The sequence below is a fragment of the Mytilus edulis genome, chromosome 13 (genome assembly GCF_963676685.1).
Source record: "Mytilus edulis chromosome 13, xbMytEdul2.2, whole genome shotgun sequence".
Taxonomy (NCBI): Eukaryota; Metazoa; Mollusca; class Bivalvia; order Mytilida; family Mytilidae; genus Mytilus; species Mytilus edulis.
The window spans coordinates 37902020-37917470 of NC_092356.1; the positions used below are offsets into that span (position 1 = coordinate 37902020).

At 32.1% G+C, this 15451-nt stretch overlaps 1 protein-coding gene and 1 long non-coding RNA gene across 3 annotated transcripts in view; both read left to right on the forward strand.

Moving 5' to 3' along the window:
- The first annotated feature begins 1291 nt into the window (after positions 1 to 1291).
- On the forward strand, positions 1292 to 6124 carry LOC139501515 (uncharacterized). The gene is made up of 3 exons (XR_011658590.1): positions 1292 to 1789; positions 2979 to 3173; positions 5364 to 6124. It is a non-coding gene; the product is annotated as an uncharacterized lncRNA (long non-coding RNA).
- A 2800-nt stretch (positions 6125 to 8924) lies between these two features.
- Positions 8925 to 15451, forward strand: part of LOC139501244 (macrophage mannose receptor 1-like) — a 58951-nt gene continuing 52424 nt past the window's right edge. The window contains exon 1 of one of the 2 annotated variants that reach the window (XM_071290264.1): positions 8925 to 9276. In XM_071290264.1, coding sequence (XP_071146365.1) covers positions 9030 to 9276 — 247 coding nt within the window. In that variant the 5' untranslated portion in view covers positions 8925 to 9029. Of the gene's footprint in view, positions 9277 to 13961; positions 14260 to 15451 lie in introns of those variants that run through there. The other variant, XM_071290265.1, reaches the window with a different exon arrangement.

Here is a 15451-nt window from a genome sequence, read left to right on the forward strand (position 1 = left end):
ACTTTTAGAGGTTTTGTGTGTTCAATATATGTAATGTTGTTGTCTGATGGAAAAAAAACATATGCTTGCTTATCAATACATAACACAAATTAAGATCGCAAACATGAAACAAAAGCAAACGAACAACACCTTTTTTGCTATATTTCATATCAAAGTTAATCTGAATACTTCAATATAAAGTATAGCATCACCGCAAATTCAATATAACAAATACCACTGGATTGAGCGAAGAGTTTGCTTGAAGTCAGTAATTCTACAGATACATGTTGAAGAAAACACATGCAGGGTAAACAAATTAAAAAAAAGTAGATATTAGGACAAAATTATCTCCGATTATCGTCATTGTATTTTAACAATACAGACACAATACAATCATTTACACAACACCGGAAAATCTCATGATTTATGTAAGATACCGTGGGAGGAAGTTAAACATGCATAGGATAATTATTCGGGGAAGTGCATACCAATTTCTCATATAAAAAAGTAAAATGAGTATAGAGTAACATCTAGAAAAGACGTCCCTTTAAAAATAAAATTACAAAATACCGAACTGAAAGACCGTAATCAAATTGCAACAGCGAAAGCTCAAACACATCAAACGAATAGATAACAACTGTCCCATTCCGCACTAAGAATGAATACGAAATAACTGTGAAAAGATAAGAGAATTCATCCCCAAAACGGGAAAACCTTCTGTCTTACATCGACCTATGGTTATTGATTGACACCATGTTTGAAGACACACGTGATAGTCGTTTGATTTTTTACGCATTCTAGTCATAAAACAACTCTTTGCAATGTTTAGAATTAAATCAATTATACAATATTTTAATGTGTCATAACAAAGTAATGGCATATGACTTGTCAATAAAGATCCGCTTATAGATAAACACTAACCTATGCAGAATTGTGTTAAGTTTGCATAAATTAATTTATAATTAACATTTGATATTCATTTTTGAACTTTGATAAATCAAGTTTTCGATCGTTTGAAATGTGGGCTGATTGATGTAGAAGTGATTCAAAACTATTTGAGTAATAAACATTTTTACTGATGAAAGATTTTTATTCAAATTTGAAAGAATTTTTATCAAGTTCCTAATAAAACTATGTATTTGTTTGTTCATTTTTCGTTCAATAATTCTTTGAAACTGCTAAAAGTTTGAAGTTTTTTCATTACTACACATCAAGACTTTTTTTAATTCTATTGTTTTAACCATTAGAATTGTTATAGCATCTGTCATTTTCTCATTCTTCATCAAGTTACCAAGACACACAATATCTGAATTGTATTTAGATTGTTTGTTTTTTTTTTACCTGAAACGAACTATTTTTCCTTAAAACTACCACCGCTGTACATTTACTTAAATATAAGTAATTTAAGAAAGTTAAACGTAATTATACTTGTATGTTCTGTGTAATTTGACAAAAAAGGATATGGGTATTTTGGAAAAGTTTGGAGTTTATATTGTATTACACAGTTACATATTGTATCTCAGATACCGATGTCTGTCCGGAAACATCAAAACCATTGATATGACTGTAAATTACAATTTGGTTGGCCAGCTGTCCATTTACCTGAATCTTGGGCAGTTTGACCAGACGAAATCATTGATCCGATGCACAAATAGATGTTTGTTGCTTACGGATTGTAGATCATTGTTTTACCAGAACCAAACAAAACAATGCATTCTTCATAGTCTAAATATTCTTGAGTTGTCGGTTCAAGGTATAGACGTCGATCTTGTGACGTCATCTGGTTGGAAATATTACGAAAGAGAAGAAGGTACGTACTTTTTCTGTTTTATTGTCTTCTTTCTATCTTAATATCACCCGTTTTAAATACATTGTGTTATTTATATATCCTTTGGTATATTCTCCTCATTTTATACCATTTGAAGTCGCATAGTAGTCAGCACTCCGGTGCTGACATGAATGTCAAGTGTATAGTCAATTTTTTAAATAAAAATACTGTTAGCAAAATCATGAACTATTCGAAATACTAATGATGTTCTTATCCCAGGCATATATTTCATTAGCCGTATTTGTAACAACTTTTTGGAGTTTTGGGTCTTCAATGCTCTTCAACTTTAAACTTGTTTTGCTATCTTACTTTTTTTTATCTGAGCGTCACTGATTAGTCTTATGTAGACGAAACACACGTCTGATGTATCAAATTATAAGCCTCGTAACTTTGATAACTATTTAGGCCAAATAAAAATATATGTGTGGTTCCAGTTATCATACCTACCCTACTTTTTAGTTTAAATAACAAATTAAAATTCCTACCAATTTATCCTAACTTTGTTTTTAGGTGTAACTGGGACCAAACATTCTATTTTATTTGGCCTATGAAATGCAAGAGAAACATTTCATTTGAAAAAAAGCGTATCAAGTAAATACCAAGATTTAGTTCAATATCTTAAAACACTGAACGGAAAAAGTAAAAACAAAATCACAACGGAAAGTCTTCAACTAAATGGCAAAATCAAAAGCTCACAACATCAAACGAATATAAGAATGTCTGCCATATTTCTGACTTGAAGAAGCTCACAATGGAAGAAATTATTTTGAATAATCTTAAAGGAATTTATTCATTATTCTGGGTACTTATTAAAAAGAAGATGAGGTATGATTGCCAATGAAACAACTCCCCACAAGAGACCAAAAGACACAGAAATTAACAAGTATAGGTCACCGTACGGCCTTCCACAATGATCAAAGCCCATACCGCACAGTCAGCCACAAAAGGCCTCGAAATAAACTCTACATTTTTTGCTTACAAATTTTTTATGAGGGATATTTCACGAACAATGAAACCTAGTCAAACCATTTAACAGTAGATGAAGCACTAATATAAATGTTTTCTAATAGTTAATGTGAATCATGTTTTCTTAACAATGTGCTAATTATGTCTTATACAATTATATATGTTTTGACTTAACCCTAATGCAGACTCTGAATTTTACATTTAGATGATATTAGTTCACTGGTAAAATGCATTTCCAATCCTGGATTTCTATACAGTCCATATGGTGATATGTGTTATTTCATTGGTTCGCCTGAGATTGTGGACTTTAACTACATTAAAAAACTGTGTGTAGATATGGGTAGTGAGCTTATAAGAATAGATTCAGCAACCAAGCAAATAATTGTTCAGCAAATACTTGGTAAGCTAAATATACCTGAAATAAATGAGCAGATTTGTTGTTGTCATCTTTTGGTTCAAGGTTCTGGTAATGTGTCCATGGAGTTGATTGATGTTTGTGTTGTGTTGCTTTTTCTCTTTTTCATGGTCCGTTTTTAGCTTTGATAACTGTTTTCTTTTTCTTCTGTCAGTTTTCATTCATCTTTTTAAGAGCTTTACAAAGCTATTTTTTCGATACAAAAAAATCTTTTAGTTTAATTATGTTTCTTACAGTTGTTTTTACAAACTATGATATTTAGATCTCCATCTTCGCTTTACGGGTTGTACATGCAAAACAGAAGATAACTTCTATGTTATCAATGCAAGCAGTCTGGTTCCTTTTTGAGTTCATGCGGCTCCTTCAATTTTGTTCTGTTACCTTTATTTGTCTTTATAACCGATTTATGAGATTAGAAGAAAAGTAGACTGCCGTTGCCTATATTTTCATCTTTTTATTCAGCTCTGTCTAATATTTTGTAAATAAATGAAAGTCGTATCATCAAGGGTTCAAAAGTTACATTCAAAATGAATACCGTAATTCATTGCGATAACCATTTCAAGCTATGGATTATTTTCGACAATTTTCACCACTTCGTATGTGACGTCATTTTTATGACTATTTGTGTTGAGGCCTGGACTAAGTCGGGTGTGTCTATTTTCTGTATTTTTGGTCTTTGTATTATGTATTCGGGTTTTGTTTTCTGTGATTAGTTAAGACTTCAGTTTTATCATGTATATCTTTTATATTCATTTGATAAAATTTACTGTTTGCAATAACATAAATTGTTCTAAATAATAAGGATGTTCTTATCACAAGCAGAAAACCCTAGCCGTATTTGGCACAACTTTTTTCAACTTTTGATCCTCAGTGCTGTACAATTTTGTACTTTTTTTGACTTTCGAACTTTTATATCTGGGCTTCACTGGTAAGTCTTGTGTGGACGAGGCGCGTTTTTGGCGTATTGAATTTTAAACCTGATGCCTTTTGTTCATGTGTTTCTTTGCCTAATACGTTCTCCTTTGTATTTGTATTGTAGTCCTGTAATATTATGTTGTCATTTTAATGTTATATTTAAACATTGCCATTAAAGTGCGAGGTTTGGCATGCCACAAAACCAGGTTCAACCCACCATTTTTCCTTTAAAAATGTCCTGTACCAAGTCAGGAAAATGGCCATTGTTATATCATAGTTCGTTTCTGTGTGTGTAACATTTTTATGTTGTGTTTCCGTTGTGTCGTTTGTTTTCTCTTATATTTTAGTGTGAATTCACATTACTATAAGACGTGTCACGGTACTTTTCTATCCCAAATTCATGTATTTGGTTTTGATGTTATATTTGTTATTCTTATCGGATTTTTCTAATGCTTAGTCCGTTTCTGTGTGTGTTACATTTTAATGTTGTGTCGTTGTTCTCCTCTTATATTTAATGCGTTTCCCTCAGTTTTGGTTTGTTACCCCAATTTGTTTTTTGTCCATAAATTTACGAGTTTTGAACAGCGGTATACTACTGTTGCCTTTATTTAAAGAAATTTATTCACTATTCTGGGAGTTGTACATTTTTGCATACATTTTTGATATTTGATAGTTTGTTTTTCTATGTTGTGATGTTATACTATTGTTTCAGAAAAAGGAGAAGGTTTGGTACCATTAAAACGTTTAATCCCGCTGCAAATGTTTGCATCTGTCTTAAGTCAGGAATCTGATGTTCAGTAGTTGTCGTTTGTTTATGTAGTTCATACGTGTGTCTCGATTCTCGTTTTTATATAGAATAGACCGTCGATTTCCCGTTTGAATTGTTTTACATTACTAATTTTTGGGGCCCTTTATAGCTTGTTGTTCGGTGTGAGCCAATGCTCCGTGTTGAAGGCTGTACCTTAACCTATAATGATTTACTTTTATAAATTGTTATTTGGATGGAGAGTTGTCTCATTGGCACTCATACCACATCTTCCTATTTCTATGAAGTTCAAACTTAAATACGCAGTAGAATATCGAAACTTTAAGTAATTTTTTCACTGAAATGAAGTACATCGTAACAGTATTTAGACCCGTAGACCATGCAGTCAACGTTTACTTAGATATTAAACGTTGGAATATTTTCTTTCCATTGACATAACAAGTGTAGTTTCTAACTTGTTTTATTAATTTAATTTTCATTTATTAATTTTCTAGTTAATGATGTATCAGATATGGTCTGCATTCAGGGAAACAATGACAATACCATTAAGACTTACAGATTCGATAACAATACGGAAATGACGTATTTCAACTGGAACACAGCTTCATCACAACCGGAAGATGATTGGAATAAACATTACATAATGATGGTCAAGACCTACAATTATCTATGGCATGATATTCAAGAGCAAAGCATAGATCTAAAGTGTGCTTATATTTGTGAAAAATGAATAAAACTGAAGCAGAAATAGGGAGGATAATGCCATATTTGAAATATACATATGCGTTAAACATGTCCTGTTACTTGTAAAATTTGCAATTTATGTTAATGCATTTGATTTATATTAGTGACTTGAAGCTATATTCCATTGCCACATTATATATCCTTGTTAATGATTGTTAATGATTCGGGTGAGTCGTTCTACCATCCACTCTGATTTCCATAATGCTGTTGCCCTCATTGATACTGCTAATAGACAAGTTTTTATATAAGGTAATCAAAGAAAATTAAAATGAGATAGAGAACAATGAAATAAATCAAATAGATTTTCTGCCAATCAACGCAAAGATATATTAAAAGCATATGTTCCTTCATAACATTTTGTCAGTATTAAGTTAGACAGTCAAATCACAAAAAAGAACTCCCAGGAAGTTTCAAAACGGAAAGTCCCTAATCAAATGGCAAAATCAACAGTTCTGAAAAGTAGGGGACTATTTATTGAATACAAACCACTTAAAGCTATACATTTGCTTAATAACACAGGTTTGCATTCTATAAGTCTGCCATTTCAACATATCTGTTACAACAACATTTACAGTGATGAATAGCATATTGAATTTTTGGATAATGTGTAGAATTACAACAAAATCTTTAATGTGTAATATTAAGACATTTTAATGTTCAAATTCCAGGGAGCTTAATAAAGGTCAAAATTGACGCTGCAAGTGAAAGAAATGCGTGGAAATTAACAATACCACATAAATACAGCGCGACATAATTATACATTCTCTGCAATAGAAATTTTGTTACCAAAAACGACATTTGTAACGTTTTTTCTCCTGTTAGGAAATCGTATCAGAGTGTATTGCGTTGACACTGAACAATAACGAAAAATACTTGTTATATGTAAACAGGTTAAAAATATCGTACTGCAAATTATATAAGTCCACATTCTTTATGCCTTTTTGGAAATTCAGATACCGTCCATATCGAGTTATTTCCCCAGGAACCACGTGGTAATAAGTAACAACTGGATTTCAGTCGTTGATGAAGCGTGGTCATCTACAATGTTAATTCTGCAAAAGGTGAAGTTTTCAATAAAGTAGAATTATCGTTTCATATTAACCTAGTGGTACTTACATCAACATTAAAAAAAATCTATTGTAGCTGCTTTAATCGTTGAAACAAAGATAAAACACTTTCCGAGAGAATACAAATACTTGAATGTCAGTTCTGGTGACTCCAAATCATTTCGACCAATTTGGATCTCATATGATTGAAATAAATTGAGGCTGTAGTTAACCTAAGTCCAAATCCCATAAATCAATTAATGAGACCAATCGAAAGTAATACACAAAAACTGAGGAAATTGTATGAACTTGAAAAAGAGCCAGACCTAGGGAGTCGACAGGTTAAATGTCTACTGCTATACATATATCACTGGCTATGTGAACATAAGAAGTTAGCAATACCCTTAACTCTACTTTCCGCTATATAGATGATGTTCTTTCACTAAATAATTCAAAATTTGGTGACTATGTTGAACGCATTTTTCCAATCGAACTAGAGACAAAGGATACTACAGATACAGTTAAGTCGGCCTCATATCTTGACTTACATCTAGAAACTGAGGATCGGTTGAAAACAAAACTTTACGACAAAAGAGATGATTTCAGCTTTCCAATTGTGAACTTTCCATTTTTAAGTCGCAACATTCCAGCAGCACCTGCATACGGGGTATATATCTCCCAATTGATACAATATTCCCGTGCTTGCATTTCCTATCATGACTTTCTTGATAGAGGGTTGCTGCTCACAAGGAAGCTATTAAACCAAGAGTTCCAAATGGTGAAGTTGAAATCATCCCTTCGTAAATTTTATGGACCCCATCACGAGTTGGTTGACCGTTATGGAATAACCGTTTCACAAATGATATCGGTTATGTTCCTTACGTCGTAACTACAATCCCTTCCCTTTCATGAATGTGACCTACCGAATTAGACTATTTACCGGACTTGTTATCACGACGGTGTGGAGCAGGCTCTGCTTACCCTTCTGGAGCACCTGAGATCACCCCTAGTTTTTGGTGGGGTTCGTGTTGCTTATTCTTTAGTTTTCTATGTTGTGCCATGTGTACTATTGTTTATCTGTTTGTCTGTTTCCTTTTTAGTCATGACGTTGTCAGTTTATTTTCGATTTATGAGTTTGACTGTCCCTCTGGTATCTTTCGTCCATCTTTTTTCAAATATTCCTTAAATAAGGAAACTTTGAAAGAAAAGTAAAATTTATTTGCATGAATTTTTATAACATTTGTATGCACATATCCTAAGTCAGGATATTGTTTTCAGTGGTTATCTGTTGTTCGTGTTGTTCATAAGATTGTTTTTGATGCACTTCAGTGTTTCTGTTATTCGGTTGATTTTCTTTTACATTTGATGTGTTTCCCTCGGTGTAAGTTTGTAACCCGGATTTGGTTTCTATAACCGATTGATTATATGGTCATTTTTTTAAATTTCCTGTTAACAAAACTTGAAATTTGTCGAAAACTAAGGATTTTCTTATTACAGGCATAGATAACCTTAGCCGTATTTGGCTAATTTCTGGAATTTTGGATTCTTTAACTTTGTAATTGTTAGGTTTTACAACTATTTTTATCTGGGCGTTACTGATGAGTCTTGTGTAGACGAAACGCGCGTCTGGCGTATTAAATTATAACCCTGGTACTATTGATGACTTTTTAACAAAGGTATACTACTGTTGCCTTAAATCATAACTGTTTCTCGCTTTTTTATATAAAGATGAGTCGTGTGTTTGTCTGATTAACTTGTTTTTCACTAGTAATTTCTGGCCATTTATACCTAGCTGTTTAGTGTGAGCCTAGCTTTGTGTTGAAGGTCGTACTTTGACCTATAAACAGCTTTGCACATACATTTACAGTAAGAGAAAATGAATGTCGCGGACAATTGTTTACTTTCCCTTCAATTTATATTCCAAATAAAAATTACACGTTATTTTGGGTCTTCTATAAAATGCATAACATTTTAGTTTTGGCACATTGTAAAGGACTCCTGTGACAAAACGGCTTCATGAATAATACTTCAACCTTATATTCTCTGGAGTATTTGGATATGACAATATGTTCCTACATTGATGATTTGTTTATTATACATCATACAGAATTTGATAAAATAGACTGAGGCAGAAAGTATAATATATTACTTTTCGATTTTCTATATCCCCCCTTTATTTAAAAAATGAATTAAAAATCAACAACTACACAATCATATGTGAATTATGATTTCTAATTGCCTTCTTCCTTCCTTATTGCATTTTCATTTATATATTATATATTATTGTGGAACAAAGCTATTTCTGTAGAGTCAGAGCTAGCATGTCATCAATTGGTGCTGTTTAATATACTTTCGTTCTTAATCTATGCAATGGGAACGCATATCAACCCAGTTTTCAGCGGAGGTATTTTAACATTTGAAATCTCTCAACGACCAGACCAAGAACATTTGTATCCTCAACAACACCGAAATACTTTCAAAAATGCCATTGAAGGATGGAAATTTCGATGTATTTTGATTACGTCTGTAGTTATTATTGGATTAGTCACGGCTGTGTACTATGGAACTAAAAACTTTAGCAGTGGAAAGCTTTTGCATATGACAGATACTATTAAAGGTAAGAACGTATTGAAAGTTACCTTATCTATCTATGTATCAACAAAATCAAACTTTTTATAGTAAGTGTCCTAATCACTTTGAATAGATACTTTATGCTTCAATTGGTTTAGAGGGTTTTAATTAAGAAAAATAAAAAAGAATGTCGTCACAAAATTTACCATTTACATAGTTATGCCTCTAAAGACATTGTCTTGCATACAGGATGGCAAACACATATAGTACACGCTGGACAAAAAAAAATAGGCGAGTCCGTGCTTATGATTCTGGGGTTTAAAGCTGCTTTTGACTTCTTCGGGTATCAACATTAAATACAATTATTTTCTTACCATTACTCGGACTTCTCTTCAACTATGCGTTAGTTGTGCGTTTGTTTTTTCTATATTGACTAGAGGTGAAGGGGAGGGTTGAGTTCTAAAAAAAACATGTTTAACCCCGTCGCATTTTTGCGCCTGTCCCAAGTCAGGAGCCTCTGGCCTTTGTTAGTCTTGTATGATTTTTTATTTTAGTTTCTTGTATGTAATTATTAATTATCAGGCATCCACTTTCACTAAACTATTAACAAATTTGTTTAGGGGCGAGCTGAAGGACTCCTCAGGGTGTGGGAGTTTCTTGCTGCATTGAAGACCCATTGGTTGCCTTCGGCTGTTGTCTGCTCTATAATCGGATGTTGTCTCTTTGACACATTCCCCATTTCCATTCTCAATTTTAATTTTGTTCATCATAATACGTTATTTTTATTTGCTATAAAAGCAACATAGCGTCATTCTGAAATCAAAATTCATTTCGAAATGAAATGTAACATTCATGATGACACGAGCTTCCACAATAAAGTGAACAGGTAGATAAAATGAAATCTTTAAAGAAAATCGTGTTTTTAGGATCCTTTCGAAAAAATGTTATATAAGTATTTCTTTAAGTAATGTTATATGGTTGTAAAAGCGTTGACCATGCGTACATTTTTTTAGAAATGAAGCGGACAACATGTACTTCATTTAACGCTTTTACACCCCAATTAATTTACAAAAAGAAGCATTCAATTCTTATATATTTGTTTTTTGACTGGAAACTCTTAACACGTTGCATCGCTGAATTTTATTATAATTTCACCTCTTTTAATTTATCGTTTACAATGTATATTCGGAAATTGATTTGAGTAGAAATCGACGTGTTTATTACATCATGTTTCTTCTAAGAAATTCAGTCGCCTGTTGTGGATAGTTTATAATGTATGCGAACATATACTGGTTTGTCTTTTATAGATACATTACCATTTCATAATCATTCAACTGCATATTATGATTTTAATCTACAATGTGTATACTATTAATCAGAGATATAAGCGTTTTCCGATATTGGATTTTAATCTATACTTCCTATAAGGAAGAGAACGATTTCATTGAGCAGCAACTCCTCTGAACCCATTCATAGTCGGAAATATTTGTGATATGACGTACTTATTTTTTTTGTACTTTGAAACAATATTTTTTTCAACAGAAAACGCTAATTAATGAATTCGGACACCGCCAATTACCAGTGTCTTATACGCTTTCGCCCATGCTCAGTCGACGTACTGCACACTCGACTGCACATGCTACACCTGTTACCTAATATGTGCATTTTTTTTCTGTAAGGCACACTACCTTACGGTGTATTTGGAATTAAAATTTTGCTATATCCACGGGTCATAATCACACCTTAACTGCGTCAGTATATAGGGATTGACACTACTAAATTATATCATTGGGAAAAACATTTATATCTACAAGGAGTTTATGGTTGCATTAAGAAAACTAGGAATGGTTCGAACAGAAAGATTTGAAGCAGAGAAAACTGTGTGAACCTTATAATCAGCATGACTTTATCAAACGACAATACGAATACTAAAAATCAAGGCAAAAATTAAGGCGTAGTTACTTTAAATCAATCACGAACCCGCGATGCCGAGGGTGTGTTCTGGTATATTCTAATATAGACATTAATTTTAATCATATAAAGACATCATAACAAGAACTTAAATACAAGACTAATGGAAACAATGGATATGCGGAAGTTCCTTTTAAACGAACCAAAGCTTAACTAGTGTATCCTCTTTATAAATTGTGCCGTAGGTTTCGGAATTTTGATCATTTTCTTATACAGGGAAGAGTCATGGGCGAAGACGACGTACGACGAACAACAAAATATTTTGGGATCATCTCCGGTTTAGGTTGCACTTTGTAAATACAGCTGTTTCTCATACCACTCTTCTTTTGGGGAGATTTAGAATATTCATGGAAAATTAATTTTGTTAACATACTGGTTCTCAGTTCTGATCTGTAGATTGCATCTCATAAAGACATAACTTGGGAAAGTTACCAGAAAATATACGTGTGAATATTGTTTATATTGAAATCTATGGTAACCCTACAGTTGAGGTAGGGATGGTTAAGAAATTTAGCATATAAACGTTGAAAACATTGCGCACAGCCCTATATTTTGACCTTTGAAAAAAAATAGAAGTGCATATTCTAGGATATGATTTTTTTTTAAACTTCATAGTAAAAGTGGTAAAGTTTCAGCTGTAAAGGGAGTTCCTATGGGAAAATGCGTTGTCAATATTTACAGAAATGCAACCTTTATTGATTGTGGGAAAATAGTATATAATACTGATAAAATTTAAATATTCACAAAATTTAAACTTTTAGGAAAAAAACAAAGATTTGTATCATGAAATCTCCGACAACAGGAAACCGAAAAATTTGTCAAATGACATAAAATAATTAAACACACATGAATACAAAAACACATTAAAGAAACGAAGTAAAGAACTCGTAGTTACTGAAAGCTAGTTTGAATCAATCTCGTGTTGCTTATTCTTTAGTTTTCTATTTTGTGTCATGTGTACAATGTTTGTTTGTCTTTTTCATTTTTAGCCAAGGTGTTGTCAGTTTATTTTCGATTTATGAGTTTGACTGTCCCTCTGGTATCTTTTGTCCCTCTTTTAAAGGAATCTACAACCAATCTATCAATCGTAATTTTTTAATATCAATATTTTTTGTATAGATTTCATAACCAGTCTTATATAAGGACGACATTTTGAATGTTTTATATAGAAAATATATAGATTGCTTATCTGTTTTTGTTGTTTTAAATGTCTCATTTTGACAGATTCTACAAGCGAGACTTTGTACTATGCTGTTTCCAGTGGCAGCGTTTGTGCGTCATTAAGTTTAAGGGGAACCTTTAATGGTAAATACATATATTTGGTATGCAGTTGTATGAATATTAGCACATCTCTATATAGACCATTCGGTCTTGCCGCCTAAGTCATTGTCAATTAATTAATTTATTATTATGGATTTAGTTTCTCTCTATCGATTTATGACTTTTAAACAGCAGTTTTCTAATCTTGCCTTTATTCATAAGCGTTTCTCGTTTTTTATATATTGAATAGACCGTTGGTTTTCCTGTTTGCATTATTTTTCATTAGTAATTGTCTTTAGCTTGCTGTTTGGTCTGAGCCAAGGCTTTGGGCTTTGTGTTGCAGGCCGTACTTTGACCTATAATTTTCTACTTTTTACACATTGTGACTTGGATGAAACGTTGTCTCATGGCACTTATACCACATTTCCTTATTCATACATATTGTCATCTTTTAAAACATTATAAACAAAGGGTGAGATTTGTAAATCCGGATTTTGTACACTACCTGTAGCTGGAAAATAAGCTCGGTATAATTTTTTTTGGTTATAATTTTTGAATAATGCGATAATGCTACATTTTGCTGTATTTGGCACAATTTTTTGGAATTTTGAGTCCTCAATGCTCTTCACCTTTTTACTTGATTGGCTTTATAACTATATTGATCTGAGCGTCACTGATGAGTCTTATATAAACAAAACGCGCGTCTTGCGTATTAAATTATAGTCCTGGTACTTTTGATAAATATTGGCATTCTTTTAAAAATAATTTTGTTTTTAGTTTGTAAATACCTTGTTTCTAAAATCGTATTATTAGAGTGATTTTGTACTCCGAAACATGGAAAGATTTGAAGCAGAGAAAACTGTGTGAACCTTATAATCAGCACGACAATACGAATACTAAAAATCAAGGCTAAAAATAAGGCGTAGTTACTTTAAATCAATCAGGAAGATAAATTACGATTTTCAAAAAGATTCATCCATGAATTTAAAGAAATAATACAATAATTTCTTATCAGCTTGGTTTCGCGTGCACCAACATTTGCAATAAGAGGAAAGGGATGTCCCGGACGATTTGTGACGTTCCTTTCGATTTATATTAAAAAGAAGCAATTATATATTGGAAATAACTTTAATTCGGTCCTTTATCAAATGCATAACCCTTTACAATGATTGAATTTTGCAACATTGTAAAGGACTCAAGTGACAAAATGGCTCCATGAATTATACCTTAACCTATATTCTCTGAAGCATTTGAATATGACAATTTGTTCCTAAATTGATGATTTTGTTTAATATATATCTAACAGTATTTGATAAAATAAGATTAGGTGGAATGTATAATAAGCTACTTTTTGATTTTCTATTTTCCCTCTGAACTTTAAATATAGGATGAAAAATCAACAACTACACAATCATCATGAATTGCAATTTTTAATTGCATTCTTCCTTCCGTATCACGTTTTCATTTATATATGTTATATTAGCGTGGTACTATTTCTGTAGTGTCACAACTAGCATGTAATCAAGGGTTCAGATTAATTTAATTCTTTCATAACATTTGCAATGGGATCAAATGTTAACCCAGTTTTCAGCGAAGGAATTTATGAAAGCACTCAAAAACCAGACCAAGAACATTTATACGCTGAATTTCACCGAAATACATTCAAAAATGCCATGGAAGGAATGGAAATTTCGATTTATTTTGCTAACAACTACTTTCGTTGTTTTCATTGGATTAGTTACGGCTGTGTACTATGTAACTAATAACTTGAGCAGTGAAATGGTTTCGAAAATGCCAGGTAAGTAAGTATTGAAAAATTGTATACTTAATGATTTGAACGAACATATATTGGTTTGTTTATTATATAAAGATACATTTTTATTTACCATAATTCAACAGCAATTTAATGATTTAATCTACAATGTGTAATAGTACTGCAACTGACATCGAAAAAGACGCTTAGTTAACGAGTTTAATGGTCCGGAATAACACACGGCTGCAAATTGTTTTAAATGATAGAATAATATCTATATTTTAATTTCCGTCGGGTCGTAAAAGGTTTCTATGGTCACATTTTTGTATTTTATCCCTTTAATGGGGGTACCCCTCAATTTACGGTTTTGGGTAGTTACCTTAAAATCCAAAAATATATTTTTTGGTTAAATTTCCCGCTATTTTCGTAAATATTTCTATGCACATATCATCAAGGATCACCGGAATGATGAAGACATAAATATAATACCATCTCCAAGTAAAACTTTCAAACTTAAAGTTGGCTGTTTTTTAGATAGAAATTTAACGCGTTTTTTCTTTGAAAACGAGAAAATATATGATTCAAAAATAGTATTTGACATTTGAGAGGACAAAACATATTATTTCGATACTGCATGCAAATTTTGTTGGGCAAATTCCAAACAATTTTGTCAAAAACTCAAAAATAAAAACATCATTTGTACCTTTTTTAATTACGGAAATTTCCTATCCGTCAATCAGCTCCACCATTTATTTTTTCCTTCACCATCAATTTGATAGTTTCGATGTGATTATGTAGATTTTGTAGGAGAAGTTAATTTATTTTTGAGTGATTTGAATATATATAGTAGTTCTTTCGTGTATTTTCTGTAAATAAGTTATATTTTTGTTAATAAAATTTTGACTTTATATAAAAGTTAACCAAATTCTTCGGATAAGAGGTTTTTCCGGATAATGACTATAGTTGACATTGTGTGAAAATACATTGTACGTCGATGTTTAACCTCAGAGCAATTAACATGCATGCAAGTGGTCGGGGGAAAAGTACTATTGAAGATTCGCAGAGATTTGGTGTGTGACAAGGTGATGCTAAAATCAACTTCTCTTAATATTCTGCTTTCGGTGGGCAAATCATCAGTGATGTTATGAGACTTGCACCAGAAGGCAAAATTGGTGCGTCTTTAAATTAGATTGATTGATTGTTGGTTGCTTAACGTCCAGTGACAAATATTTCATGC